At 42.1% G+C, this 26606-nt stretch overlaps 1 protein-coding gene across 1 annotated transcript; it reads left to right on the forward strand.

Moving 5' to 3' along the window:
* Positions 1-1710: 1710 nt before the first annotated feature.
* Positions 1711-25717, forward strand: TMEM241 (transmembrane protein 241; the record flags this gene model as incomplete). The annotated part of the gene is made up of 12 exons (XM_008942791.1): positions 1711-1757; positions 4140-4217; positions 6395-6476; positions 9440-9517; positions 10897-10922; positions 12217-12268; positions 14303-14351; positions 16311-16356; positions 17096-17131; positions 22335-22369; positions 23199-23268; positions 25624-25717. Coding segments are annotated over 12 exons (693 nt in total), but the record flags the coding sequence as incomplete, so codon positions are not given.
* Between the last annotated feature and the right edge of the window lie 889 nt (positions 25718-26606).

Consider the following 26606-nt stretch of genomic DNA (forward strand, 5'->3'; position numbering starts at 1 on the left):
CCTGGTATCCAAGGGAAAAATGTGAAGTGGTCCAAGTGTTGCAGCACTAATGACATAAATAGTTTCCGTGGACTCTTTGAGGATTTAAATCATCTGCAAATTAAAGACAAGAAGTCTGTTTTCCACTGTGCAACTGAACTGCCTATTCGTACTGCTGAAATATCTAAGCAGGAGTAAGCTGGAGATGGTCACACTGGGGATGATAATTGTGGAGCTTCAACACGGTTTGAAGTAGTTGTTTCACTCGGGGAGGAGGAGGTAGAATTAACCCCTCCTTGCTGTCTGTTTCTGGTGCCGATTTCTGAAAGAAAAGACGTTTCTGAAGCAATCAGGGTGTGGATTTCCTGAGATAGAGTTAGGGAAAAGCAGCATTTCAGAGGTAAAAATGAAATCGCTTCTCAGCATTGGCCACTGGTGTGTGTTCTGAGATACACTTGCCATTAGGGATGGCCAGGAGTAAACTGAAGTCCAGATGTGAAGCAGAATTCATAGGGAGAGGTAGCAGATTTGATGTGAAAGATGGCTAGGGGTAGTGATCAGTGAAACAGGAAAGGGCTAGGAGTGCTGCCAGATTGCATCATGCCTTGGAAAGGTGCTTGGCTGAACTCTGCTTGGGAGGAGGTTGGAAGGACTTTGACCCAGAGCCTCCATTTTCAAACCTGAATGTAGGTTTTAGTGTAATAAAGGAAAAAATAACCAGAACATAGACCTTTCAGTTGTTGCAGGTGGTAAGTGCAGGTGGGGTGTGGACACGTGCAGGTATATCATGATGATTTAATACCCATGTGGCAGTTCAGGTAAGTCCACGTGTAACATGACCTGGTGTCAATCAACATGTCTTGCCTCTGCATATTGACACCAGCTTCTTAGTGACACTCCCTGCACCTAAAAAACAGACTTTGAAAAGTTTTCTCTCTGCTGAAAGCTTCCACCTTCTCCTTTGGCCATCAACAGCTTCTGCTGGCTCCTGGAAGGAACAGCAGGTACCTTTCCTTTCCTCTGAGGAAGCTTCAGTTGTTCTTCTCCTTTGCAGAAACAGTATTTATAAACTTCTTGACAGGAATTTGATAGATCCTGATACATCCTTCAAAAGGTGGATGTATTCCAGCCTCATATTTGCACATACACATATATAGGGGGCAAAGGCACTAGCATCCATACAGGCAGAGCCTGACAAAGGATGCTAAAGCAATGACATAGAAACTTTGCTTTCTTTGCCCCTCTATATTACTTCTCCAAAGGGCTTTATGGACTGCTTAATATTGTACACAAAATGGTGTGTGAACAGAATGTTAGGTCTGTAAGATGAGTTAATAATCAGGAGACAATTATATTATTTGTCTTGGTTCTGCCAAAAGTAGCTTCAGTGGTATGATATGATTTTTATTTACAAGTGCTTGTGTCTTTTGGTTCCTTTATGCTTTTCCTAATCAGTACAAGGAATAGTGTGCCAGAAAGTGGAAGCAATTTGGGTTGCCTCCTCTCCATCATTCAGTGTGTGTGCACTCATGGACTTTAGTGTTTGCTGCCTCCCACAGCACCTGGGGCAGCATCCACCAGTTCTGGCATGGGAAGAGAAATTACAGGGTGGTTATTATTTTTTTTCTTTATTTTGGTAGAAACATTTTGTGTTTTGTTGCCTTTGTGGTTGTTTGTTGACGTTGTAATGGTAGGTGTTTGATGTCTCTTAATTTGGTATTTGTTTTCCAGTATGTCCTGTCTGTCCTGAAATTTACCTACCCTACCCTTTTTCAAGGGTAAGTACCATTTTAAGAATACAGTTGCTTGAAAAATGACTTTAATCATGAAATCTCTTGCTGAAGCCAACTTTAATACCTCTTGTCATTAATGGCTTTTGCTGGCTAGAGAACATACATCATGAAGCCTTATTAAAACATTGATTATTGTGTCTTGGTTAATTTTTAAACCTGATTACAGTGATGTGATTAAGATATATAGACTCTGATTTTTTTATTTTTCTGAAACTCATGCTTCAGCATAGAAAAGTAGCAATTATAGTGCAGCCTGTCTTCTTTGGGAATGACACTGATGTGCTGTTGTGGTGTATTCTTTCACTATGCTAATGAAAACCAACATTAAACCTGTCCTCAAGCACACCCAAATACCATATTGCTGGTTTTCATGCTTAGCCTTTGTTGCAGCTTGATATTATAATGAGAAATTTAATGTTGTGTCAAGTATCCATACAGACAATCACTGCTATTAATAATTAGTGAGATGTTTAGTGAAAATCTGGCCTCTTAAGACTTCACCCATTTGTCCTTTTGAGCTCATAGTAAAATCTGCAGACACTGGGTATCTCTAATTCCTCTGTTGGTTTTTAGCATGGCTATAATTTGGGCTGACTTGCAGTCCCAGGACTGCAATCAACTCTAGGAATAATTGCCTTGGGAACCTCCAGTTTCTTTGAGTGTACTCAGATGGGTTAAATATGCAATGAATGCTTTTTTTTTCAGTTCTAACACCCACAGACTGTCCCTTGGGCAAGGCTTTTATCCTGGGAGGAGAGCAGTTTGAGTATGTAAAATGCAAAGGTGGCAAATCAGCAGTAAAAAAGTGTATTTCAATGGCAAGCAACTGCCTTATGACATCTGTGTTACCACAGTTCTGTGCTTTTTCTGTTACTTGGAAATACATTTTAGCAGCATAATATTTTTTCACAAGTTCTGGCTTTTAGAAGTGGCCTTTTCTTGATTATTAAGTGCTTTCCTTTAGAGCTATGACAGATGAGCAAGGGAGGAAGAGTGTGTTCCTCTCAGGTCATGCTGTTACTGTTTGTTTTCACTGGTTTTGTTACCTATTTAATCTAAGACTATATTGCACAGTGCTAAGCACCTGGAACTCTTCCTACCTTCAACTTCAGCCCATAAAACCTGAGACAAGAGGAAATTCTTCACAATGATGTTGAGGGGAATACATCACTGGCTTGGAATAGGGTCAAGCCTGCAGCACATATCAGTCATACCTAACTTTTAAGCTCTCAAAGGCTCCTCAGCTGAAAAAGGTGAAGTGAGCTGTGATAATAACACTGAATATTCACCATACCCATGTGGACAATGAGCTCTAACACTGTCCAACTGTTGGTAATATTGCATAGAGTGAATAACTTTGCCCATCTGTGAGAGAGTTTTTAAATAACTGCTTCAGTGCATTGCCATAAATAGAGATTAATAAATAAAACCACTTCTGTACCTGTGACAAATGTTCATGTGATTTAACACTGTGTTCTACCTCTGTCTGAGCTCTGCTAGGTGGTCAAGGATTTTAACCCAAGAAACACAAAGCACCCCTCTGAAAACCACTAGCTAAGGAAGAAGAAAGATAATAACTTATTTTAAAGCTTAAAAAAAAAACCCAGTGTGTGTTACTACTAATTTTATCTTCTCCACAAGCATTTCTAAGGCCTCACTTAGCATGTCCATAACAAATTAGGGAATACCTTCAGAGCAGGGTAAGTCATGAGGTGGTTAAGTCAGTGCAGAAGGTGTGTAATTGTTTTCAGTGAGGAAACCCCAGTTTTGTGGTTTCTCTGCAGGGTTATCTGGCTGTGAAGATGTTTTCTCTAGGGGCTCTGAACCTGAGGCTCGTGCAGCAGCATGATGTTATGGTTCATGAAACTTCACTTGGTGCTTGCTGCACCAGAATTGGGGGGTGGGGAAGCAGGCTGAGTTCAAGGGAGTTTGTGATCTAAGCCCAGCATGAAGAACCACAGGAAGTCATAGGACTAATATTTTGAACTCTGCCTCATCCTTGGGGCTTGTTGCTTCAGCTGAAGTGAGTCTTTGAATCCTGAAATTGTGTTTATTTGTTCTAACAATAACAGCTGATGTGTGAAAAGCTGTTTATCTTGTCACCAACCTTGCCTCCCTTGCATCTTCAGATGGGAATTTACAAAACATTTGGAATAGGTGGTAGAAGAACCAGAGTATTAAGAAATTTGAGGGAAATGAAGGTCCACAAAAATGAAGGATTCAGAAGGGAGTGGTGGCAAACCCAGAGAACTGGTAGATAACTGGAGTCATGGGTGTGCTGGGAGAAATTCTGAGGATTCTAAGGTTATGGTCTACATGGCTAAGAAGGACAAACAATTCACAAGTGCTTATTTGTCTCTGTTTTAGGTGGCAGACATTAGTGGGTGGACTTCTGCTTCATGTCTCCTGGAAGCTGGGCTGGGTGGAGATAAACTTGTGTTCAAGGTACTGTGGGGTTTCCAGTAGCTGCTAAATGCCTGTTTTCTGTAGCTGGGTTGTGACCTAGTTAAGCTGATGGTGGAAGTTACTGACTTGGTAAAATATAAGTTGGGGTGTGTGTATTGTGTGTTCTGCTTCATTAGCAGGTATCACTTGATGAATTTTCTGTGTAGGCTTCAGTCTAAAGAAAAAGGAACACAACCATCAGTGGCATACTGTTCAGTTCAACTTCTCCTCACTAGGTGATTACTCGTGCTTTAACTCATGACATTAAAGAAGTTGAATCTTTCTTTCCAGCTGGGAAAAGAGATTTTTGGTTTTTCAAAACTTGAAACACCTTAAAGAAAACACTGGCCAAGAACCATTTTCTGCTGCTGAAAATAAGGCCTTCATCTAAGAAAAGTTTTGGTGAAAAATGAGTTTGTTTTGACTTCAGGCCACTAGATGCCAGCACACGATAGGAAAAGGGATTCAAATACCCCTTGAGAAACTTCATCAGTTTAGCTCATCATTTTGCCCTTTCTAGAATAGACTGAATGAAATTACTAGAATTAATTTATCTCTTTTGGCTATAATTCAGCCAATCCATGTGTTTTAATCTGTCTTGCTCCAAAAGACATATTAGGAACATGTCTGGCACCTGCACACTGCTTCCAGCACTGTGATCTGACACACAGCCTCTGCCCAAGCTTTGTAGGGGGTCATTGAAGGTGAAGATATGTTTGGGATTCCCAGAATTTAGTGGTGGGGAGCATGGAAGGAGCTTCATTTATGTTCTAAATGAAAATCCAGTTTTCATTGTGTTCCTTTCCTTTTCCCAGCCCTCCTTTCTCTTCTTCTCTTCCCCCTTTGTTCCATTTATTGCTGTTCCAATAGGGTAGGGGTATTTTTGTTGATTCCTGATGTGAACTCACTGGTAATGAGGTGGGACAGATCCTGGTGAAATTCCAGTTGAGGAAAATGACCTTAAAAGGAACAGTGTTTTTGTAAAAAATGATGGTGATTACCTCCAAAAACCAGCAAATACTCATGCTAGTGAAAGCATCTTAAGATTACTCTGTTTTCATTACCCTGGTTTTTTTTCTGACTAAGTAACTTAGAAAATTATGTATATTAAAAAAAAAAAAATCAAAAAGATGATGTTTAGGGTTTTTTTCCCTTGTCTGTGTTTACATGGATCTTTGTCCATGTTTTATCTTCACTCAGACTGTTCTGGTTCTATGATGAGTGGTCTGTTTTTCCTTTGTTCCATGCAGTGTGGTAGTGTAGCTGTACCTGCAATTATGTTTTAATTCTCACATCCTAGTTGGAAACATAATCCAAATTAAGGAACTACAAGCAATTTGGTTTTGGGAACCAGTATGATTCATTAACATTTTCTTGACTTCAAAGCTTGGAAGGAGTGAATGGGGATAGCAGTGTCTTCAATCCTAGGAGGCCTTTGGTTCAGGCCTTTAGACCACTGCTATTCCTTTCCTCCTCTTGTTATTCTCTCTGAAGTTTTCCACCTACATGATGCCTTCTTCCCCTTCAGTATCAAGATCAAAAAAAAAAGGAAAAATGCAAATTCTGAAGCCTGTTCTCAGAACTGAAACCTGACCCTTCTGCAGTAACCATGGCTAGAGAAAAAATAAATCAATCTGTGATGATTTCATTCCTCCATTAGCTGTCAGATTGCTTCTAGGAGTTTTGCTTAGTAGAAGGAGTATCATTAGGATCTCTCAAGAGACAGGCTCCCACAGAGACAATCTGATCTTTAGGAAGAACCTCCTTGTAAATCTGGCTGAGAAATGAGTGTGTGGGTAGACAAGTGTATTTGTGCATAGTGAAAACGTGTGCTGGCTGTGCAGCTACTCCATTTTAGGGCTTCTTTTGTCAGATTTTCTTCCTTTTACAGCACACTGAGGAAATTAGTTGAAGTTTCTCCCCCTTAAAACCAATAGGATTGATTGCTATGAAACAAAACAATTGTGCAGTGAAAGGAGCCAAGGAAGGAGTGATTCATTTCTGTCTCAGAGTTCTTTCCTGCACAGGAGGGCTACTGAACAATGAATTTAATATGCACACCTTGGAAATAGATGTATGATTATATGAAATAGATGTATGATTATATTCCTTGCAAGCAACTTTTGCTCTCTCTATGTAAATGAGGTGAAGTAATGGGACTTTAATTGTTTCCACAGGTCTGAAATCCTGGCCTGGCTTCCTGCCTCAGTACTGTTTGTTGGCATTATTTATGCTGGCTCCAGGGCACTGTCAAGATTGGTAAGAAAGGCACAAGTAAAAGTCACTTCTCTGTTACAGCATCACTCTGGAAAACTCAGTGTTTTGCAGAGCAGATCCTCAGTGGTCTGAACTGTGCAGGTAGGGAAGGAGCTGAAGAAGTTATTAGCTGTAACTCTGCAAAAGGGAGGAGAATAAGGCTAAAAGGGCTGTGGGAACATCTTCCACAAAAAAGCATAAAGACCTTTTCAGTGGGAGGCTTTGGATACTTCAGAGGATTTCAAAAAATAAATTGAAAGCTGGAAGAGATTATTGGAAGGGTTAATCAGTTTTGTGATCCATTTGAATCACATTAATCTACTAAATGTTTAGAAGGTAGAAAATCTTCTTTCATTAAAGTTCATTGGTTTTTTTACTTAAATGATGTAGCCTTTCTTAAAAAAAAAAAGGCAAAAAAGCAGTGAGATGAGTTTTTAAAAACCAGCCATGTTGTATTGCTGTTATACACCCTGCAAGGCCAGACTCTGCACTGGTTCCTCCTGCATTCTGTCAGTGCTCCTTAATCTAGTTCCAGAACCAGAACCAGCTTGCTCCTCCCAGCTCCTAAACCCCAAGAAGCCTCAAAAGGGCATTTTTTACAAGGTTCTGCTTGTAGTGATCCCTTGGACATGCCAGTAGAGAGAGAGAAGAGCAGAGGATGTGAGGTATCTGTCCTCACAAACAAGGCTGGAGCCTCATCCTGGACCCAGGTGACCTTTGGAAAGCAGAGGCATGTTCTCAGAAGTCCCATGCCTCCAGATGAGCTCTGTCTTGGGGTGATTCCATTTACTTACTCCTTATCAAAGCAAGTTCCATTGGGCTTCCCTGGTGTAAACCAAGCACAGATCCCTGAGGACAGCCCTGCCTGGAAAGAGCAATAAAGCCTTGGCAGAAGCAGCTTTGCTGCTCACCTGGGAGGTGGAGGAGGTATGAATCACATCCTCTCTGCTGTTTCTTCTGCCTTCCTAGTCAACCTGTAGGTTGCCTTGTTTCCCTTCTGTCCCTGCTCTGGTCATTGGAGACTGAGAGAGTGGCAGAGAGTCTGTGGATGGTTTTGATTTGTATCCCAAACCTTTCTTAAGGAGCACCTCCCATTTATGAATGGGGATTTCAAGGCCTAATTCTATGGCCATTTTAGGGTGAAAGACAGAAGGACAAGCTCATAGTTACTATGCAATGCCTTGTACTGGGACTAAATTCTAAATAGAACTTTTAGTTCCAATAACTTTGCGTGCAACAGTTTTATGACACAGAAGAAAAATGGACTCCCCCAAACTCATACCTGACTTGGCTCACCTCAGCAGTGTGTTTGAACTAAGTAGATTTATTCCTAAAGCAGAAATTATCTGCCCTCTTTTGATCAAAGCCAAGGAGAGGCCCTTTAAAACACTCCTCTGTACTCTCAGGGCTCCAGTCTTCATCTCTGTGCCTCTCCCTGGAGGTGCTGGCAGTCTCCCCTGCCCAGGAGTCCAGGGCTGGAGCTGGAGGAGGGCTGCCTAGCTCTCAACTGTGATGCATTCACAAAAGTATGCAGAGCTTTAAGGGGAGGTTTGCACAGAGTCTATTCACCCTGCCTGCCCAACCAGTAAACCCTTCTTTTTGTAAGCATCAAGCCCACTCACAAATTTCAGAATTATTCACCTCAAAGACAATAGGCATATGGAGAAGGTTAACTGGGCTAGGCAAACTGGAGCCATTGTTGGCTCCAAAACATGTTTGGAAGAGCCAAAAGCAGGAGGGAGGAAAGAAAAACCCAATAAATTGGCTTCACTAAAGGAAGAATGTAAATTCTCTTGTCAGCTTTCCTTGTCTCTGGTTATTTCTTTTATTTCCTATTATTGTGTCAGGCTTAGGATGCTTATGTTGGATACTTCTGGTTCTGTGTTCTCAGCTGTCCAGCAGCAGGGTTGAGAATTGGCTTTCAGAATCAGCAGAGCTGGGGCTGACAGCTTCAAGCCAGTGGTGTTTGTGTGGTTTTCATTGCTTGCTAATTCAGAGGTGTTAAAAGTGATCTTGGTGTAGCTGTTGTGATCCACCCAAGTTGTCAGTCTGACTGAAAATGTTTAATTAGTGATGTTTATCTAGCTTTGTGGGGATGAAGAGAAAAACCCAGAAGATACAGATTTCTGAACACCAAGATAAATTTATGAGATATTTGCTGCTTATATCACCTGATACTTAAAAGGCATGGACATGGCTGAGAAATTAACTCATTAAATGATTTAAATACTACACACAAGTGGGGAAATGCTGCTTCCTCCAGCTACCCTAGGCTTTAGATTATCTTAATCAGAGCAGAGGATTGCTTCTGTTTCAGCTGCCTGAGAGACCACGGATCTGATTTGGAGGAAGTATTATGAGCCACTAATTCTGGTTGGGTTTGCCTGGGGCAGTGGGTGTTTAATTCATTATTGTTATCACTGGGGTTTGTTCCTTAGTGATTTCATGTTGGGATGGTGTCCAGATACCTCAGTGGGAAGAATTTCAACACCACTTGTGTATGAACTATTCTATTTCTACCCTCATTTTGGGCAGCTCTTCCTAGCAGTAATTGATAGCAATCACCCAAAATCATCTTGCCCATAGTTCTGTTGCTAGGAGTCACTCTGTGTTCTTAGTACCAGGAGACAAGAGGTGGAAAAACTAAGGAGAACTGTTTACTGGGGAAGCTGCAGATGTTTGACCAGAGAGGCAAGAACCTGGAGCAAACCTCACCAAGGTGGCTGTGTACAGACAAGCTGTGAGCACTCCAGAGTGGGAGGAGGAGCAAGCAGAGGCTGCTTTTAAAGATCCCTCTGCCCTGCAACAGTTGTTGGAACAGGTCCGAGCCCCCTTTAGAAGATGTGGCCTGGGTTGACAGCTTAAAAACCAAACCAAACCCCCAAACCAGCTGTCCCTGAGAGGAGTGCCCCTTCCTGGGTGTGACTTGTAGGTTGATTGTGGTGTTTCTCTTCTCCCCCTGGCAGCCAATCCCCGTGTTCCTCACGGTGCACAGCGCAGCCGAAGTGATAACGTGTGGCTTTGAGAGACTGGTGCAGAAAGAGGTAACTGAGCTGCTCAGACACATTCAGGGTACCTCCTGGGGTAAAGCTGCCCTGGGAGGAGTCACCTCATTTCTTTTAATATGGGCATTAGTGCCATGTGCTTCTCTCCCTTTGCTGTGATCCCTAGTCACTAATGAGACCCAGAGGGGACTTTGCTGTTAACAAATACCTGCATTGATGTTTTCTTTTCTCCTTTAGCTGATGAAGTGCTGCAAACCTAGATTGACATTTTGATCTGCATTTTTAAGACTGGCTTTGCCCTGCTGCTTTTTTTTCCTTTTGAAGAGGAGTATTGCCTCTCTGTTGTGCCCCATGTAAGAATGTCATTGAGCTGAGAGGGAGGAGGACTGGATCCTTAGATCTAACCAGTGTAATATATCCAAATTTTGATGTGGTCACAATACACAGATCACATCTCTGCATGAAATGCAGGAAAAAAGTGGAGTTTTGGATTTGTTTTCAACTCTTGAGAATCTGTCCCAAGACCTATTAAGAGTCAAGAAAGTAATTCCTGCTCCCTTTACTAAGAGCTGGGTTTGTTTCTCACAAATTATATTGGGGAACCTTCTTTTTAGGCTAAGAAATGATTTTCTAATTGACCAGAGAGCTGCTGTGTGAGGCAACACTGGGAAATGAGTTTGTACAGTTGCCCCTGGCTTGCTGTGGAAGGGATCTTCCAGTCATTACCTCTGTTGTGGATATAGAAGACAAATAAATAGCCCATGTTTGCTACTGCTGGAAAGGTGAAGACATCACTAAGGTTCCATCTAAGGGACATAGCACTGTGTACCATGGCATGTTCCTGTGGCATTGTCCTCTGATTAGTGTCCCTGTCTAAGAGTTTCATATTTTCCTTCTAGCTCACATGTTTATGCCTCCTCTCTTGGAAAACAAAAGCACCATGCACAAGGATAATGCAAACACAGGTCTTGCTGGCAAGTTTCCAGAGAATAATTTTGCACCCAAGATTTGGGGAAGCTCTCCTGAGTTTAGTCCAAGACTGATTTCTGGGGTAGTACCCAATGAAATAAGAATACTCAATATTTGAGGACATACACAGCACAGTTTTGGTAGAGTTGAAGTTTGAGGATGAGGTATGAAGTTCATGTCTGCTTTTGGGTTTACATGCTGGTAAGTAATCTGAAGATTTAAATCAAACTGAAGTAGGTTAACCTGTAATCCTGGTTCTTTTTTTCAAGTTAAGTTTGCTAAGCAGTGCTCAAACATAATGGGCTGTTGAAGGCAGCTCACTGGATGTTTAGTGTTCGGTGCAGTAGGATCAGCTATCATCACTTCCCTGGTTTTGTAAGGGGAAAGCACTATTTCACTGCTTTTATTCTTAATTTTTAATTTTTTAAATCATCCTTTCTTTTTTACAGCAGACCTCTCCTCTGAAAATCTGTAGGTAAGCTTGTGAAACTGCTCAGATTCAGATTCAGACTTGTTCTGGCTCCAGCTTCTGTATTTGCTTCAGATAATGGCACACCAAAACAATGAGGAATGTAAGGCACATTCCTGTGGGCAGTGAGCCTAAATTGCAACATAGGAGTAATTAAATATTTTTAAAATGTAGTTTCTTTTTTTGCCTTAACATTTGATTAACTAGATACATATTTTTCTCCTTGTGAAAACAAACAAAAAACCAGAAGGCCAATCTTCATGAATAACAAAGCAGTCCTTGTGAGTATGTTTTTGGAAAGGAGCTCAGGCTTGAAGTTCCAGTGGGTGATCTTACACAGTAAGAAAAAGATAATTACTGTGATAGAAAACAGCTAGAAATGCCTTTCCTAGGAAAGAGAAGGTGTGTGATAGCCAGTTCTGCCAGAATAATTCCTATTAAGCTGCACAACCTTCCTCATTTGCCTCTGTTTAGGCTTCACAAAGGAAACAAAAAGGAACAAACAGAAGTTGTCCAGTTGTGTAGTCAAAGTTTCATCCCTCCCCCATCCCTCTGAAGAATGCATATTTGCTGCCCTCCACATTGTGTAATCCTCCAGCTGTAAATAGAGTGGATAATTAATTATTATTTACTGTACTTAGAGGCACCATCTTCCTGATTTCTTCCTGTTATTTCCATTATCTGACTTTCTGTGGCCTTGTTTTCATCACTGGATTATTGTCAAGGATACCTGGCTTTGTATCTTCTCTTTTTCTGTTTCCCTCTGCCCATAGGGAGCAGGAAAATAAGCTGCAAAAGCAAATTTTTGTTGTTATTAATAGTGGAATTCAGTGCAGCCTGCAGAAATACTGACTCAGCCACAGGTTGAGAATTTATTTAGTCCCAGTCAGTGGGCTGGGGGAGGCTTTGTGCTGCCCTTAAGCCATTAAGGCAATCATCTTAATGAAAGAACTTTTTGGTAGCAATTCACAGCCATAAATTGATTATTTGGGCTTTCTGAAGGACCCTGGGGAAGCTGGATGGCAAGTGAAGAATATCACTCCCTACCAAAGACCCTTGTTTCCATCAGTGCTGAGGTGTCTGGTGCTGCTTCTCTTCTCACCCAGCATTGCTGGGTGTGAGTTGTGAAGAATGCATGATGCCAAACAATTGGGGTGGCAGAAGCTACTTTTAAAATCTGAATAAAAACGAAACCAAAACGTTAGTGTAGAAGTGAGTGGAGCTGCCTGTTTGCTGGCAGTCCAAAAAGCACTTTACAAGCTTTTGGTCTTGTTTGTTTGGGTTTTTCTCTTCTCCACAGCGTGCTGTTCCTGCTGGTAGCAGCAGTGTGCCTTCCTTTATGTGACACACAGGTAAGCTCTGCTTTGGAAAGCTGCTCTGGTTACACCAGGGTGTTTGACATCTTGTTAGCACAGGAGGGGTGCAGCTTTTATTTGCAAACTAGGGTGGGATTCCAGTGAAGGAACTGTAGATGTCATCTAGATCAGCAGAGATCTATTCTTTGGAGGTGCTTTCCTCTCTTGGAGACTTAGGAAGGCAGCTCCCTTGTTTCAGATACTTTAAATATCTGAAATCAAGTGGGATGAATGCAGGAGCTTGTCTGGATGCATCTGATGACCTGTAGCCATCAGAAGTGTTGCAGCTATGCTAGCTCCCTTCACAGTCCACAGTGCAGAGCAGGAGCTTCTGGTGTATAATTCACCTCTCCTGAAAGCAGGCATCTATAAAATGACAGATGAACTCTCAAAAATGTTCATTTTTTCCCCCACTGCTTGTGGAGAGAGCCTACCAGAGACAGATGTCTGTTTGCAGCACTCTCTTAATGCTCTGCCTTGGGGAGAGAGACTGCTTAGCTGCTGCAGAGAGTTATGTACCTGTCTGAAAGAGCTATTCTTGCCAAAATGAGCTGACAGCCTGGGTAACTGGCAGATGCCAGGTCTTTAGGCAGGACAGGAAAAAGTCCTCCCAGTCTTTTCATCTTCTTTTTCTTTATAGCATAGCTCCCACTCACTGTCCTGGCTTTGTGAAGCTAACTGCAGGGAAATAGTGATACAGAATCAGAATCTTAGAAGCACTCTGGTTGGGAAGGACCTCTAGGATCATCAGGTCCAACCTTCATCCCAAAATCTCCCTAACCACTAGACCATAGCCCCAAGTGCTCCATCTACTCATTTTTTTAACACCTCCAGGGATGGTGACTCCACCCCCTCCCTGGGCAGCCCGTTCAGTGCCTCACCACTCTCTCAGGGAGGAAATTCTTCCTCATGTCCAATCAAAACCTCCCTTTGCACAACTTGAGGCCATTTCCTCTTGTCCTATCATCAGTAATTTGGGAGAAGAGACCAACACCAGCCCACTCCAACCTCCTTTCAGGGAGCTGTAGAGAGCAATAAGGTCACCTCTCAGTCTTCTCCAGACTAAACAGCCCCAGTTCCCTCAGCTGGGCTCCATAAGGGATGTTCTCCAGCCCTCTCAGCAGCCTCGTTGCCTTTCTCTGGCCCCTCTCCAGCCCCTCCATGTCCTTCTTACCCTGTGGTGCCCAAAACTGGACACAGTGCTCAAGGTGAGGTCTCACCAGTGCCCAGCCCAGGGGCATGATCACCTCCCTGCTCCTGGTCACACCAGTTCTGAGCCAGGCCAGGATGTTTGTGGCCTTCTTGGCCACCTGGGCACACGCTGGCTCATGGTCAGTTGGCCACCAGCACCCCAGGTCCCTTTCCTCCAGGCACTTTCCAGCCACTGCTCCCCAAGCCTGGAGCATTCCCTGGGGCTGTTGTGACCCAAGTGCAGGACCCAGCCCTTGGCCTTGTTCAACCTCATCCAGCTGACCTCAGCCCATGGCTCCAGCCTGGCCAGACCCCTCTGCAGAGCCTCCCAACCTCCAGCAGATCCACACTTAATGTCATGTCATCTCCAAATTTACTGAGGGTGCCCTCGATGCCCTCACCCAGGGCATTGATAAAGACATTAAACAAGACTGGTTCCAAATCCAGTCACCTGACCATAGAAGGAGATCAGGTTGGTCAAACAGGACTTGCCCTTCATGCACCCATGTTGGCTGGACCTCATCCCCCTGTTCTCCTGCACTTGCTGCATGATCACCCCCAAGATGAACTGCTCCATAACCTTCCCTGGTACCCAAGTCAGACCAACAGGCCTGTAGTTCCCCAGATCCTTCTTCCAGCCTTTCTTATAGATGCTCAAGTCCCCAGCCATCCATCCAGGCCCTCCCCTGTTAGCCAGGACTGCTGGGAAATGATGAATATGTATGTTTACATGGATGTGCATTTATTGATGTAGATGTTCTTCATTGCAGTTTGATCCCAAGGAAATGATGAATATGTATGTTTACATGGATGTGCATTTGTTGATGTTCTTCATTGCAGTTTGATCCCAACGGTTATTTATGGGCTCTAATTCACTTGATCTGTGTGGGTAAGTCATTTTCTTTTGGAAAAAGAGTTGCAAAGAGTAAATGTGTTGGAGAAGTGAGTCAACTTTGTTGTGAAGTTACTGATATTTAAGGTTATTGCTGTAAAAAACACTTGGGAGGAGTGAAGAAGCTCAGTAAATATAAGAAAATACATTCTTTTACGTTGAAAACAACAGAATAAACTAGATATTGCAATCAGTGTGTGAGAAAATACAATTTAAATGAGCACTGACCTTTTCTGGGAGTTTTTGGTGGCTGTCTGCTAAGAGACACTCCTTTCTGAGGGGAAAGAAAACATGGAAAAAAAACAGCAATAACTTACAGTTGGGGCTTTATTGCCCACACTGATTTTATTTAAAAACTGATTAAAATATTCTAAAGTATAATGGAATATGCTCCCAGAAGGATGTTGAAATGTGGGGTTTTTTATGCAATCATATGCATTTTAAAATATTTTAGCCATGAGGTGCATGACCTGTAAGGTTTTCTTTTGTCTTACTCAGAGTAAACATTTATTTGGATAAATTTTCTTCCCTGAAAAACTAGAAGCAGTCAGACCCAGAAAATCTGAAGGAAACAAGAGTAGCAATTTTTAACTAAGAGATTTGCATCTTTTTGAGGCTGGATAATAAGAGACTTGTAGTTGGTTCTTAGCTGTCCTATAGACTTAGCAAGTGACTCATTCATAGGTTGCCTTGTCTGCAAATTCTTTATTTTGTCTATTCATACTGTAACATTTTCAGGGCAGGGTTTATTTGTTTCTATGTATGTTTGTCTGGGAAGGTCCAAAGATCCCATTGGAAAGTCTTGTTAACATACAAATAAGAAATAAACCCTTCTTTTTTTTTTCTTTATGAAATATTAAATGATAAACATTTGAACCACTTAGATAAAACAAAAAGCTCAGGATTTTTCCCTTTAAATACTTGTTTCCTGGAATGAGTGGTACAGTTTTCTCCAAGATGAGAGGTCTCATTTGGAAACCACTGCTTGGCCATGGAGGTGAGAAGCTGCTTGGAGAGTCTTCAGGAGACTTCTTCTGTGTGCTTGAAACATGGAGGAGGTGCCCATGTAATGTTTATGCTCAAAATACAACTTCTCTCCATTGTTCTTGCTTCTGAAAGTTGTTGATATGACTGTTGGGGTTTTTTTTGGTTTAATTAGATTTCCTATCCAATAACACAGATTAAAGATGCTGCAAGAAAGGGCTAAAAATTAACTGACTTAGCACACATTAAATCACAACACAACAGAGAAAAGAAGTGTTCTACCCTTAAGCTTTGCTGATGGAGACAGAATTGAGGACATCTATTCCATAGTGTTCTACTGGATTTTCTTTTCATGTTCTGGTTTTCTTTGTGAATAAACAAAAAACCCCAAAACAATCCACAAAGCCTTGAAGAAAGGGTCTGAAAAAATAGAGCCTGGAGTTGTACTCTTCCTTCCTTGAGTGCTTAAAGCTTTTCCTAGAATAGAAATGGGAGGTAACCAAGAAGCAGGTAGGTCAAGAATGTAAAGAGCCTGGAGACCCTGGAGCTGGAGGAATGCTAGAGAGATATTGGCCCAGAGCCAACAGCTGTAGAGGTCCACATAGATGAACACATGGTAAAAGTTACCCAAAAAAGTGACATGGACTGAAGAACCCATTCTGTGACACTTTTCTGTATGTGTTTACACATACATGTACCCACAACCCCCTTTGTAGTTGCTGTGGGACTTGTCTCTTCCTCAGAAGGACTATCAGAAATACATAGGATGACAGTACTCAATGGCAACACTTTGAAAACCAGTAATTTGAAGCTATAGGTTTGTTTTATTCATAGTTTAGGGATCCTTTGTGCCATGTTGCTGAGCTGTAACCCAGGGGGGGTTCCACATCTGCTGGTACCATGGCCAAACAAGCTGTTGTTGATCAGAATAATTGCATGTCATGGCAATTCCACGTGTCTTTTCAATTCCAGGGGCTTACAAAGTGTTCCACAAGTTAAGGAAACCCAGCTCCCTAAGGTAATGTGGTTTCATATTCTTTTAAAAAAGAAAAGAGATTGTCTCAGGGAGGGTTAGAGCCACCTCTGTGCAGCAGTTGGGTGAGCTGTAGGGATCTTTGTGTTACCAGCATGAGCTGGACCACTCTTGGTTAATCAATAATGTCTTCCCTTGCAAAAGGAGTCTTATTCTTGGTGAGAACAATAGCATGTGTTCATTGATAGCTACACTAGAACACTGAATTTTACACAGTATGTTATCAAAGGGTGATGACCCAGTGCTGGGCAAGAACCCCTAATTACTGGCACAGGCATGGAGAGGAGATATTAAGTTTGTGTTAGCCTCAAAACCTGCATGATTTGAATCTGTCAGTATCAGCCTGTGCCAGACAGCCTCAAAAGTGTTTATTGGCTGCTGGCTTCACAGGGCTGGAATGGCTGAGTACCTAAAAAACCCTGAATCCTTGCACTTTCCCTGTCTTCACTTGAAATGAGATTCCCACTAACCCAGTAGCAACAGGGATACCAAATATCAAACTCGAATGCAAATGATGTGTAAGTTAATATGCTGAGAATATTATCATATCAATATGGTTATCATGTGTATTGTTATAATGCATTATCCAATTATAACATGGTGTCATACACTATATAATAATATTGTGTAATATTATAGTGTTATAATACTACTCAATACACTGATCTCTACACCAAGTGAGCTGTTACTAAAAACACCTTTTTTTCTTTTCCCCCTTTCCTAGTGATCTGGACCAACAGTACATCAACTATGTGTTCAGGTAAAATGAATAAGCCTTTGATACAGCACAGCTGCTTTTGTGTGGTATATGTTTGAATTTTCAGTTAAGTTTAGGAAACTCCTAGATGCCACTACTTAGCTGTATTTACTGAGGACACTCACTGAAAGAACAGTGCTAAGCTGGATGGCTTAGCAGCTGCATTTTTTTGGCTCTGGCAATAGGTGGACATGCCAGTATACACCTGGGGATGTAACGAGGTGTTAATTGTGATGTTTTTAATCACCATGTGCACAAGTAATCTATCATTTCCAGAAATAATATTTACAGAGCAACTCCCTGGCAATAGTCCACTTTGGAAACTAAAACTTGTACCAAATGGCCAGAAGGAGAGGTGGTGATTGCAAAAGTCCCATGTGCAAAGAACATGAGCAGTAAGTGATTGTTCAGAGCCCCATTGGTGGGGTTGAGTAACTCAGATTTTCAGCTGGTTTTCTGATTTGGCAATATAGAAATGGGTTTTTATTTTGTAGTGAAAGAACCTGAGTCACTGACCAGACTCTCATCTGGTTTTTTATTTAAAAAACAAAAGTCCTTTCCTCCAGGAGCCATGTAAGCCAGAACATTAGGTGTGCTTGGTTTCCACTAGACTTTTATGAGGCTTTATTTGAAGTGAGGCATGCAGAGACTTTACTGGATTCTCATCCATCTTCTATATGTTGGCTCCTTTTCTTGGAATGCTATCTGAAGTTGTATGGGAACACTACGAAGTACAGACACTAAGTTCTAAGAAAGGATGGTTAAAAGGAATGAAATCCATAAATTACTGTGGGTAGGAGAGGAATGGAGAGTAGAAATTAGGAATAAGCATAACAAAAGTGAGTTTGTCTTGTCCATTTGACTGAGGGGATGTGTGCTCCTCTCTGACTACACTAAAGATCCTTGATAGGAACACATCAGGGACACCAGTGAAGAACAGTAACTTTGCTTCAGTCCCCATTTATCTTGTGAGCATCATCAACCTGATCATACTGTGTATCTCCTTCTTAGTTCCATCAAATCTTCTATCTTGTAACACAGCCTTCTGATTTTGTCTATATAATTCCAGTGCCATTTCAATGGGATCCCATGCATTAATATCTGAATACCAGTTGGCTTGAAGAAGGCTCTTGTTAAAGCCAGTTGTTGTTTTCCATGTACTATGAAGTGCAAAACACATCAGTTCTGCTCCAAGAAGGTAGTTGTGTTTATTGAAACTATTTTTGAAGAATTAGTCATGGAACTTGCCCATGTTTCAGACTTTCAGAAATAGCCCATTAAGTCTTGAATGAGCTGTTGCTATTTTTTTGAAGGTAGAATCATAAAACAAGCAGTAGAAGCTTTTCATGTGGTACCTGTCTGTCATTTTAGTTGAAAACTTTATCTGAACCTTTAAATTCAGATTTTAGCTGAAGGTCTTAATTTTGCAGCCAGGTTTCCTGCTGTGTTAATTGGTTGTATCCTTTGAAATCTGAAGTAGTGTCCAGCAGAGAGCAGGAGTTCCACGTTACATGGGAAGTGTGATTATTGATTTAGAGGCTTCTGAAAGGGAGAAAGTTCTTGCCAAGGAACTTTGAGGTGCAGTGGTATTTTGAAACCACTGTTTTTTTTAAAAACAAAACCTTTTTAGAACAAAAAAAAAACTACCAGTGGAATTGTGCAAATTCTTTTTTTTTAAACAAAAAAATTTTAGAACAAAAAAACTACCAGTGGAATTGTGCAAATTGGAAGATGGATTTTTTTAGCATCTGCTTAAAAGCAAAAAGATTGTCAAAGCTTGCAAAGATTTTCATCATTAAGTGGTTTAAAGGTCAGTGTAGCATGCAAGGTACAGTGCAATTGCTGGAAAACAGGTGGCTTAGAGGAGGTGGAAGAGTGGATGCTTATTTATTAGGCTTGGGTATGGTGATATCTGTATGTCCATGTATCATATATGTATGGATATATTTCCATGTCTTGGAGAAGCTCACAGTCCTTAGCCTCATCTTGGACCTCATCTTGTTTAGGGAAAACACCCAGTACCATAGGTTCTTTTAGAGTTTTGTTTTGTCATAATAGCTGACACCCTGGAGGTATTTAAAAGATGTGGGTGTTGCTTAGGAGCATGGTTCAGGGGTGACTTGGCAGTGCTGGAGCAGTGGTTGTGTTTGATATCTTGAAGGTCTCTTCCAACCAGAACAATTCTGTGATTCCCTGATGTTTGGAAAGGGTGTGAAATTTGGCAGACACCATGTCCTTGGTTGTGACCTCCATGATGTTCTGTGGCTGTGGAGGTCTTCCAGTGTCTAATGGGGGGGAAATCTTTCTGCCAGTTATAAAACCACACCGAGCAGAGGACATTTTATTTGGGATGAGTGCTGACTCCTCATGGGCAGTTCTGGGTCAGAATAACTGGAAATGTTTGCTTGTCTCTGCCAGAGGGTGCCCAGCACTCCATTTGGGATTTAGCAGACATTGAGGTATATGCTGCTTCCTCTGCTCAGGGCTTCTTGAGGACCATTTTGGCCATGAGAGGATCCTGGTTCCATTTCCAGAGCAGGACAGTCCAATGTGCACTGCTGGTCTTGTCTGTCTGAGCATGATTCTGTGATCTCTGAAGGAACTTGCCAGTGTGGCATCAGTGGAACTTTCTCCTCTTAGCACTGTTATCAACAGGCCTTTAGAGCTCCTTATTTCTGACCTAGATCAGACAGTTGACACATGACTGTACAGGGAAAAGAGAGCAGCTGTGTGGGCACAACCAGGTAGTGTTTAGAATCACAGAATCATTTGGGCTGGAAAAAGACCCTTAGGTTAACAGCTGGGACCCAATGATCTTAACACTACCAAGCCCACCACTGAACCATGTCCCTGAGCCCCACATCTTTTAAATCCCTTCAGGGATGGTGACTCAGCTGTTTGCAGAGCTTGGTAACCCCTCTGGTGAAGAAATTTCTCCTAATTTATAGGTTGGTTGAAAGCATTTCTGCTCCATGTGAAAGCACAGTTGTACTTAGTGTGGAAACTGCCTGGGTAGAGCAGATTAAAAGTTCTGCCCCAGGCTACTGGATGTTAGAAGGTACTAATATGTTAGATTAAAATATATATATTTAGATTAAAAGGAAACATTAACTCTCTTGGCTTTCCAGAGCAAACTTTCCTGACATAGACTGTGCCTACATGTCATGCTCTGTTTCTTGTTTTAAAACCTGGAACAATTTGGGATGAGAGAACATCTTAAACAAATGTACATGAACAAGAACTTTCCAGAACCAAACAGACGTGGAGAAATATGAGCTGATGTTGAAAGTGTGACATTCTTCTCCCTTCATCACTGACTGTGTGATTGTCCTGTGGCTTTTAAAAGGGGAGCCAAACCAGGAGCCAGTGTGGGAGGGAGAGCAGAGCTGTGCTGTGCAGAGGAGGGAGGGGTGGTGTTGCTTCTCACTGCCCAGCCCCACCCTCTTCACCCATCTCCCTTTTGTGGGGTGGGGAGGGGCATGAAGAGAAGAGGGGAAATGTTCTTCCAGGAACTTCCCTCTAATCCTCCAGTCTTGTTCTCAGCACTTTTTTTTTACTTCAGTATTTTCCTGCACTCTGGCTTCTGCTAAGAAGTATTTCTACTAGGAAGTAGAAGTGTTCTACTTCCTAGTGTATTTTCCAATGATCTTGTTTTTTTTATTCCTTTCCAGTCCTCTACTTTTTATCAAGCAGGGAGCCAGATTTCTCCCCCCTAGCTAGCTGGCAAGGGGTAGCCTGTGGGGATGGGGTAGTAATGCCTACTTGACATGTTGAAGGATGCATAATGTGTATTAGAAGTGACTCACAGCCCATCTTGGGCTTTCTCCTGTGGTGAGACAGACAGGGATATGTTACTTCTTGTGGAGAACCTGGAAGAAAGTTTTGGTCCATCCCAGTGTCTGTCACTGGTTGGTGTTTGCTCACAAAGGCAGGCCAGAGAGCCCAGCAGGCACTGCTGAGGAGAAGACAAAGGCTGAACAGTGAGGGAGTTTCAAATGGTGCATAAATGGCACTGACACAAGTGTGAGGTAAAGGCTCTGCTCTGTGCAGCCAAACTACAGCTGGTTAGTGGAAGAGCTGCTCATCTGTTATTTTGCAAATTAAAAAAGCTGCAGTAGGTTTTCTGCAATGGGCAAGGGCAGCTTTGCAGGAATAAATTGCTGTTCTTGCTGACAAAACCCTCTTTTTAGCCAGAAAGCAAACCACAGGTGAGCTAGCCTTCACTGCTGAGTACAGGGTGAAACAAGAAGAGCAGAGATCTGGCATAAGGATATTTTTTCTGCAGCCTGATGTCCAGGCTGGAAACCTCTGAATCCCTAGTCTGGTTTTACATCATCATCCTCCTGTCTTTTCTACTGATGCTCTGCTCAGAGCAGAGTTACAGCACAGCTTTAATGCCATCTAACCCCTTTGCCTTAACCTGCCCCACACTTCACAAAGAAGGTTCTGTTTTCCCCCTGTGTTTTCCTTGGATCAAGGCCTGGGGGATGTCTGGTGGGGTTATCAATTCCTCTTGCCTGCAGAAGGAGGTTTCTCTGGGAGCATTTCCCCATCTCACTATTGTTTTTTTATTTTTTTTAAATTAAAAATGTAAAAAGCAAAAGTGGAAAATCATGGCTTAGTCATAATTTTCCTTACTGTTGATACAGTTTCACTTGCCCTGCCAGTCTCCTGTTTTCCCTGTTACTCAGTCAAAAGCAACAGGTCTTCACTTCCTTTTCTCTCTTTACCAGGAAACTGAGGAATTTGGCCTCTTTAGTGAGAATTCCTCTTGGCTTCTTGTGCTGGGAGAGTGTGCATGTGTGGGGAGGAGTGCTGGGGGGACTTGCCTGCTGGAAGTGATCTACTTTACCTTGTTTAATACCTCTGTAACAACCACTTCTTTTAAAAACATGTCTAAAGATTGACAATGTGAACATACTGTACCAGCTGATGCCTTTCAAAGACATTGGATAAGACATTCAGACTTAAATTCCTGCCTTCTTCTTGAGAAGCAACCTGTCTAAACTTCTTCACAGGGAGGAGAGGGTGGCCCTGGAACAAGCTACCTAGAGAGGTGTGGAATCTCTGCAATCTCCATGCCTCAGTTAGCAGGAATAAGTTTCACCATGGAAAAACAAACACAAAACTGTTCAAGTTATAATGTTCAGGCCATGTCATAAATTCTGTAGTATGTCATTAATCTTTTTTTATTATTATTTTTTAGTGTGGTGCTGTTGGCCTCTGCATCCCATCCAGCAGGTAAAGTGGATTGAGTTGTTCCTCCTTTAGCTTTCCATATTGCCTTTGGAAGTGGTAAAGAACAAGAATTCCCTAGGTGAATATATCTGCTTCAGAGCAGTGTCCCAGCAGTCCATCTAGATCTGAGTTCCTGCTCTGCACAGCCCTTAACACCATGCAGAGATTTCATTTTGTTGTTTTCACAAGATGTATCCCAGAGCTTGAGTCCATGGCAGGATTTGAAGTAGCAAAAAACCAAAGGGTAAAATTGGAGGAATTGAATATTTGGTGGTGGCTAATAGTCTTATCATAGTTATGTTTTAATAGCTAGAAGGGTAAAGGATTGTTTGTTGTATTCATTAGACATTTACTCACAAAAGGAAAGGAAGAAGCATTTAAATTGATTTCCCTCTTTTGCCTGGTGGTGCATACAGCATCCCCCCACCAGCACAGGCATAAGCAAAATGGTCCTGCATTTCAAAAAGTGAAAGATGAAGCTTCCCCCAGATCTGTAGAGCCTGAAAACCAGAGAACTCCTGGGAAATCCTCCTCCCAAGAACAACCAGTGCCCAGGTATCTGAAAATGCCAGTACTGGAGAGCTCTACCTGGATATTTACATACCCCTTTCCCCTTTCTCATCCAAAGGCAGGATCTGGCTAGCAGCAAGGTCATAGAGAAATCATTAAACACACTAGAAATGTGGGAAGCACCAGAAATGAAAGTCAGCCAGCTGTAAAGGCTCAGATCAATGTTAAACTAGTAATGTTCATGTAATTGCTGTTCACCTCCTTGTAATAGTGGGTAATTTTTCCCCACTGTGTTCCACTGGGTGTATTTTCTGTCCCTCAGGTGATCTCTTCAGTGCCTTGGACTTCCCATTCCTCTACTTCTACAGGTTTCATAGCAGCTGCTGTGCCAGGTAAACTCTATAACAGCCAATGTAAATGTTTGCAAAATAAGAGATCCTGTTGGCTTCCAGCTTGGACTCTCTGTTAAAAATTTTGGAGCATGTAAAATCTGAGTTGTACCAGTGTCTGCTGGTAAAACTGCAGGGAATCAGTATCTGTGCATGCCTGTGGACATGCATTGGAAGGCCTGAGATTCAAAAGTGCTGGAAGTATAGGTGTTTATTTGAGTGAGTGCATTCTGATCAGGAGAGTTCTCTGTCACCAGTAAAATAGTTTTTACTTAGTGCAGCCAAGCTTTGATAAACAGCATCTCTCAAATGCTTCTCAGGTCAGATTAGCCCTTGTAAAACTTGCTGTTTGCAGTGATAACAAAGTGTTACCCTTCAGCACTACATGGATTTAATTGCCTGTACATCTTGTTATTTGGCAGAGAACTTTTTTTGGGGTGAAAGGGAAAAGCTTTAATAAGTGTTACCTTATTTTGAGTTGCAAATGTTGACTGGCCAATAGAGTGATACTCACCAATGTAAATGTGTCTCCTATAGCTCTTCATTATCTCCAAACAAATTATTCCTCTCTTTCTCCTCCAGTCCTTTTCCAAATGGAAGCACTTTTTAGAGGGGAAAAAAATTCATGCAAACTGATGACAAAAATATTTCCTGACTGTAGAGATTTTCTGACTTGTAGCTGGATTTTCCATGAAGAGGGGTTATTAAAAATGGTTGTTAAATAACTTCCATGAGTACATAGTTTTTTGGTATGAAAGTGGCTTTTTTTTTCAAGGGTGGACTAGCTACACTACAAATAACTTGAAATTAGGTATTAATGAAGAAGTTGTTGCAAGGTAGGTAGATAAAACCTATTTCTTCTTGGAGGCAAGGTCTCTCTGCAGGCACTAACAGGTATCTGTCTAGCCCAGATGTTCTTCTCTTTCACTTCATTAGAGTTTTACCCCTTTTGAGGCCTCAGCCTCCTGTTTCCATTGCCCCAGTACCTCAGTATGGAGGTAGATAGCATTGTAAAAGTGGAAAATAATAGTTAAATGGAGAAACAATCATCTCAGTTGCTCTGCTGTATCTTGTCATCTGGTGTCTTTGTAGACTTAAGGGATTTGGAGGAAATCCTCTACAATGTAAAGTAAGAGTAACTGATGCAGCTAGATCTGTGCAGAGTGTCTGAAGCATTAGTGGTAAGGTGCAAAGTGTTCCAGTGATTTAGTGAAATAAATTTGAGTTGTGATGTCAATATTTCAGGTATTATAATTAGCTGCTTCATATTTTTCATATTTTATCTCTGTATTATTTTCAAATCTCTCTGACCAAAAGCCCTTCTCAGCAGCTCAGGAGATGTGGAACAAACTCTTGGGCTTTGAAAAGCTTGGGCAGAGCTGCTCTGTTGAACTCACTGATTTCTCAGAGCAGGATTCTCTGCTGCTCAGGATTTCACCCTCTGCAAGAAGGAGCTGAGCTTGGGCCTGGCTTTTACAATAAAGTAGCATGTGCTAACTTGGCTCCAACCACAGCAGCTAGTCCTTTGGGCTCTGGTGTCAGGAGCCCCAGTACCTCCTGCTGCTGGGCACTTATCTTACCCTGCTCTTCTGTGGATCAAAAACCCCTCTATTGGGTTTTTGATCCACAGAACAGTGTGCTGAGCAGGGAACAGCAGTTGCCTGAGGTCCTTCATCCTTGTTGCCCATCTGGGCACTTAGAGGACAACTGGTCCTGCTATTGAAGATGGAGGCAAAGAAGGGGAGTTGAGTCCCTCAGCCTTCTCCTCATCCATGGGCACTGTATGGCTTTAGAATCAAACTTCCCTTCATATCTGCAGAGTGCTTTGGAGTATTTTGTTCCCAGCACTCTTGAGTCATCTATTTGCTATAGAGTAAAATGTATTTGACTTCCTAATTGGAATTTAGGCTTCATGAGGTTTAAACAGCTTGAAACCTTCAGGCAGAAACGTTCCAGTGGTTATTTTTTTCTCAGTTCCAGGCTCTGTGGAGGTTGAAGTGAGTTAGTTGCCAGGCAGGCATGGCTCCTGTCAACACTGGCATTGCCTTTGTTCAGAGCCATTTCAATGCCTGAAGTTAACATTCACCTCACATCTCCAATAATCTCTACTTTCCTGATTATGCAAGTTCATTAGAGACCAGCAATAAGAGTATCAGACTTACTTTACTCAGGCTTGAGTCACTGACTGAACAAAACCTGAGGTGTCTGGACATAGTGTAAGCTCTTTGTCTACCAGCTTGTGTTCTCCAAACAGGGTCAATGCTGCACTTCTGTGTCAGGAAAACCAAGATGCCTGTAAGAGGTTGCTGAGTTGAAATTAAAGATACTTTATTAACAAGCTTTCCTCATCCCTTGCAGTGGACTCTTGGGATTCTTTCTGATGTTGCACACAGTGAAGCTAAAAAGCAGCACAACCTCAGGGCAATATGCAGCCTGGAGTTTCCTTGCAAAGGTAAGGGAAGGACCCTCACAAGGTCACAGTGGATCTGTGCTTCTCCCAGGAGAACTGAGCAGTTTCTGCATCTCTCCAGTTATTCTTGCTATCCCTATTTGACACTTTTAGGGCCTGTCTGTGCGACGGGCACGTAGAGTTGAGTCAAGAAATATTGGGTGCATAATAACCCAGGATTGCCAGCTGAGAGGGAATACTGTACCTAGCCTGAGTTCAGTGGGACAGGGCTGATCACTGCAGCCAAGAATTTGGCCTCCTGAGTCCCAGGAATACAGATCTCTACTTTCCAAAGGTGTTTTGGAGAAGAATACCCCTTCTGAGAGTGGGTGCACCAGCCATTGTTTACAGTGTGTCTTCCCAGAGCACTTATTTGGAACAATTAAAAACATTTTCATGCTGAGGACAAGCCAGGCAGGGGCACAGGTTGCCCAGGGAGGCTGTGCCTTTGAAGGCTTTCAGAACCCAACTGGACAAAACCCTGAGCAACACAATCTGACCTTCTGAGTTCCATTGCTGCTGGAATTATCCAGCTCATTTGTTTTTTAAATTATCAGTGGTAAATGCAGCCAAAGGATCTTGTCAGACTCCTGTCCCTGGTTAGATTGGACTTTTAGTTTCAGCACTCTCAGCTAGGTTGTCTGAAAACCACAACCTTCCTATGTGGTTTGTGATCACAGCTTGCCTGCCACAGTGAATGAAGCTGTTACCTTAGGGGAGGAAAAAAGGGGTTGCATAATATGCTTGTTTAGAAACTGTAGTCAAATGAGTCTTTGGTTTTCCTGGAGATAACAAGAAGGGAGTGATGTGGCTCATTTTGTGCTTTGCAAGCTGTTCCACACTGTACAAAGAGTTTCTCACCATTTTGAATCTCTTCCAAACATTCCAGCTG

The sequence above is a fragment of the Merops nubicus genome, unplaced genomic scaffold (assembly GCF_000691845.1).
Source record: "Merops nubicus isolate BGI_N331 unplaced genomic scaffold, ASM69184v1 scaffold9820, whole genome shotgun sequence".
Lineage (NCBI taxonomy): Eukaryota > Metazoa > Chordata > Aves > Coraciiformes > Meropidae > Merops > Merops nubicus.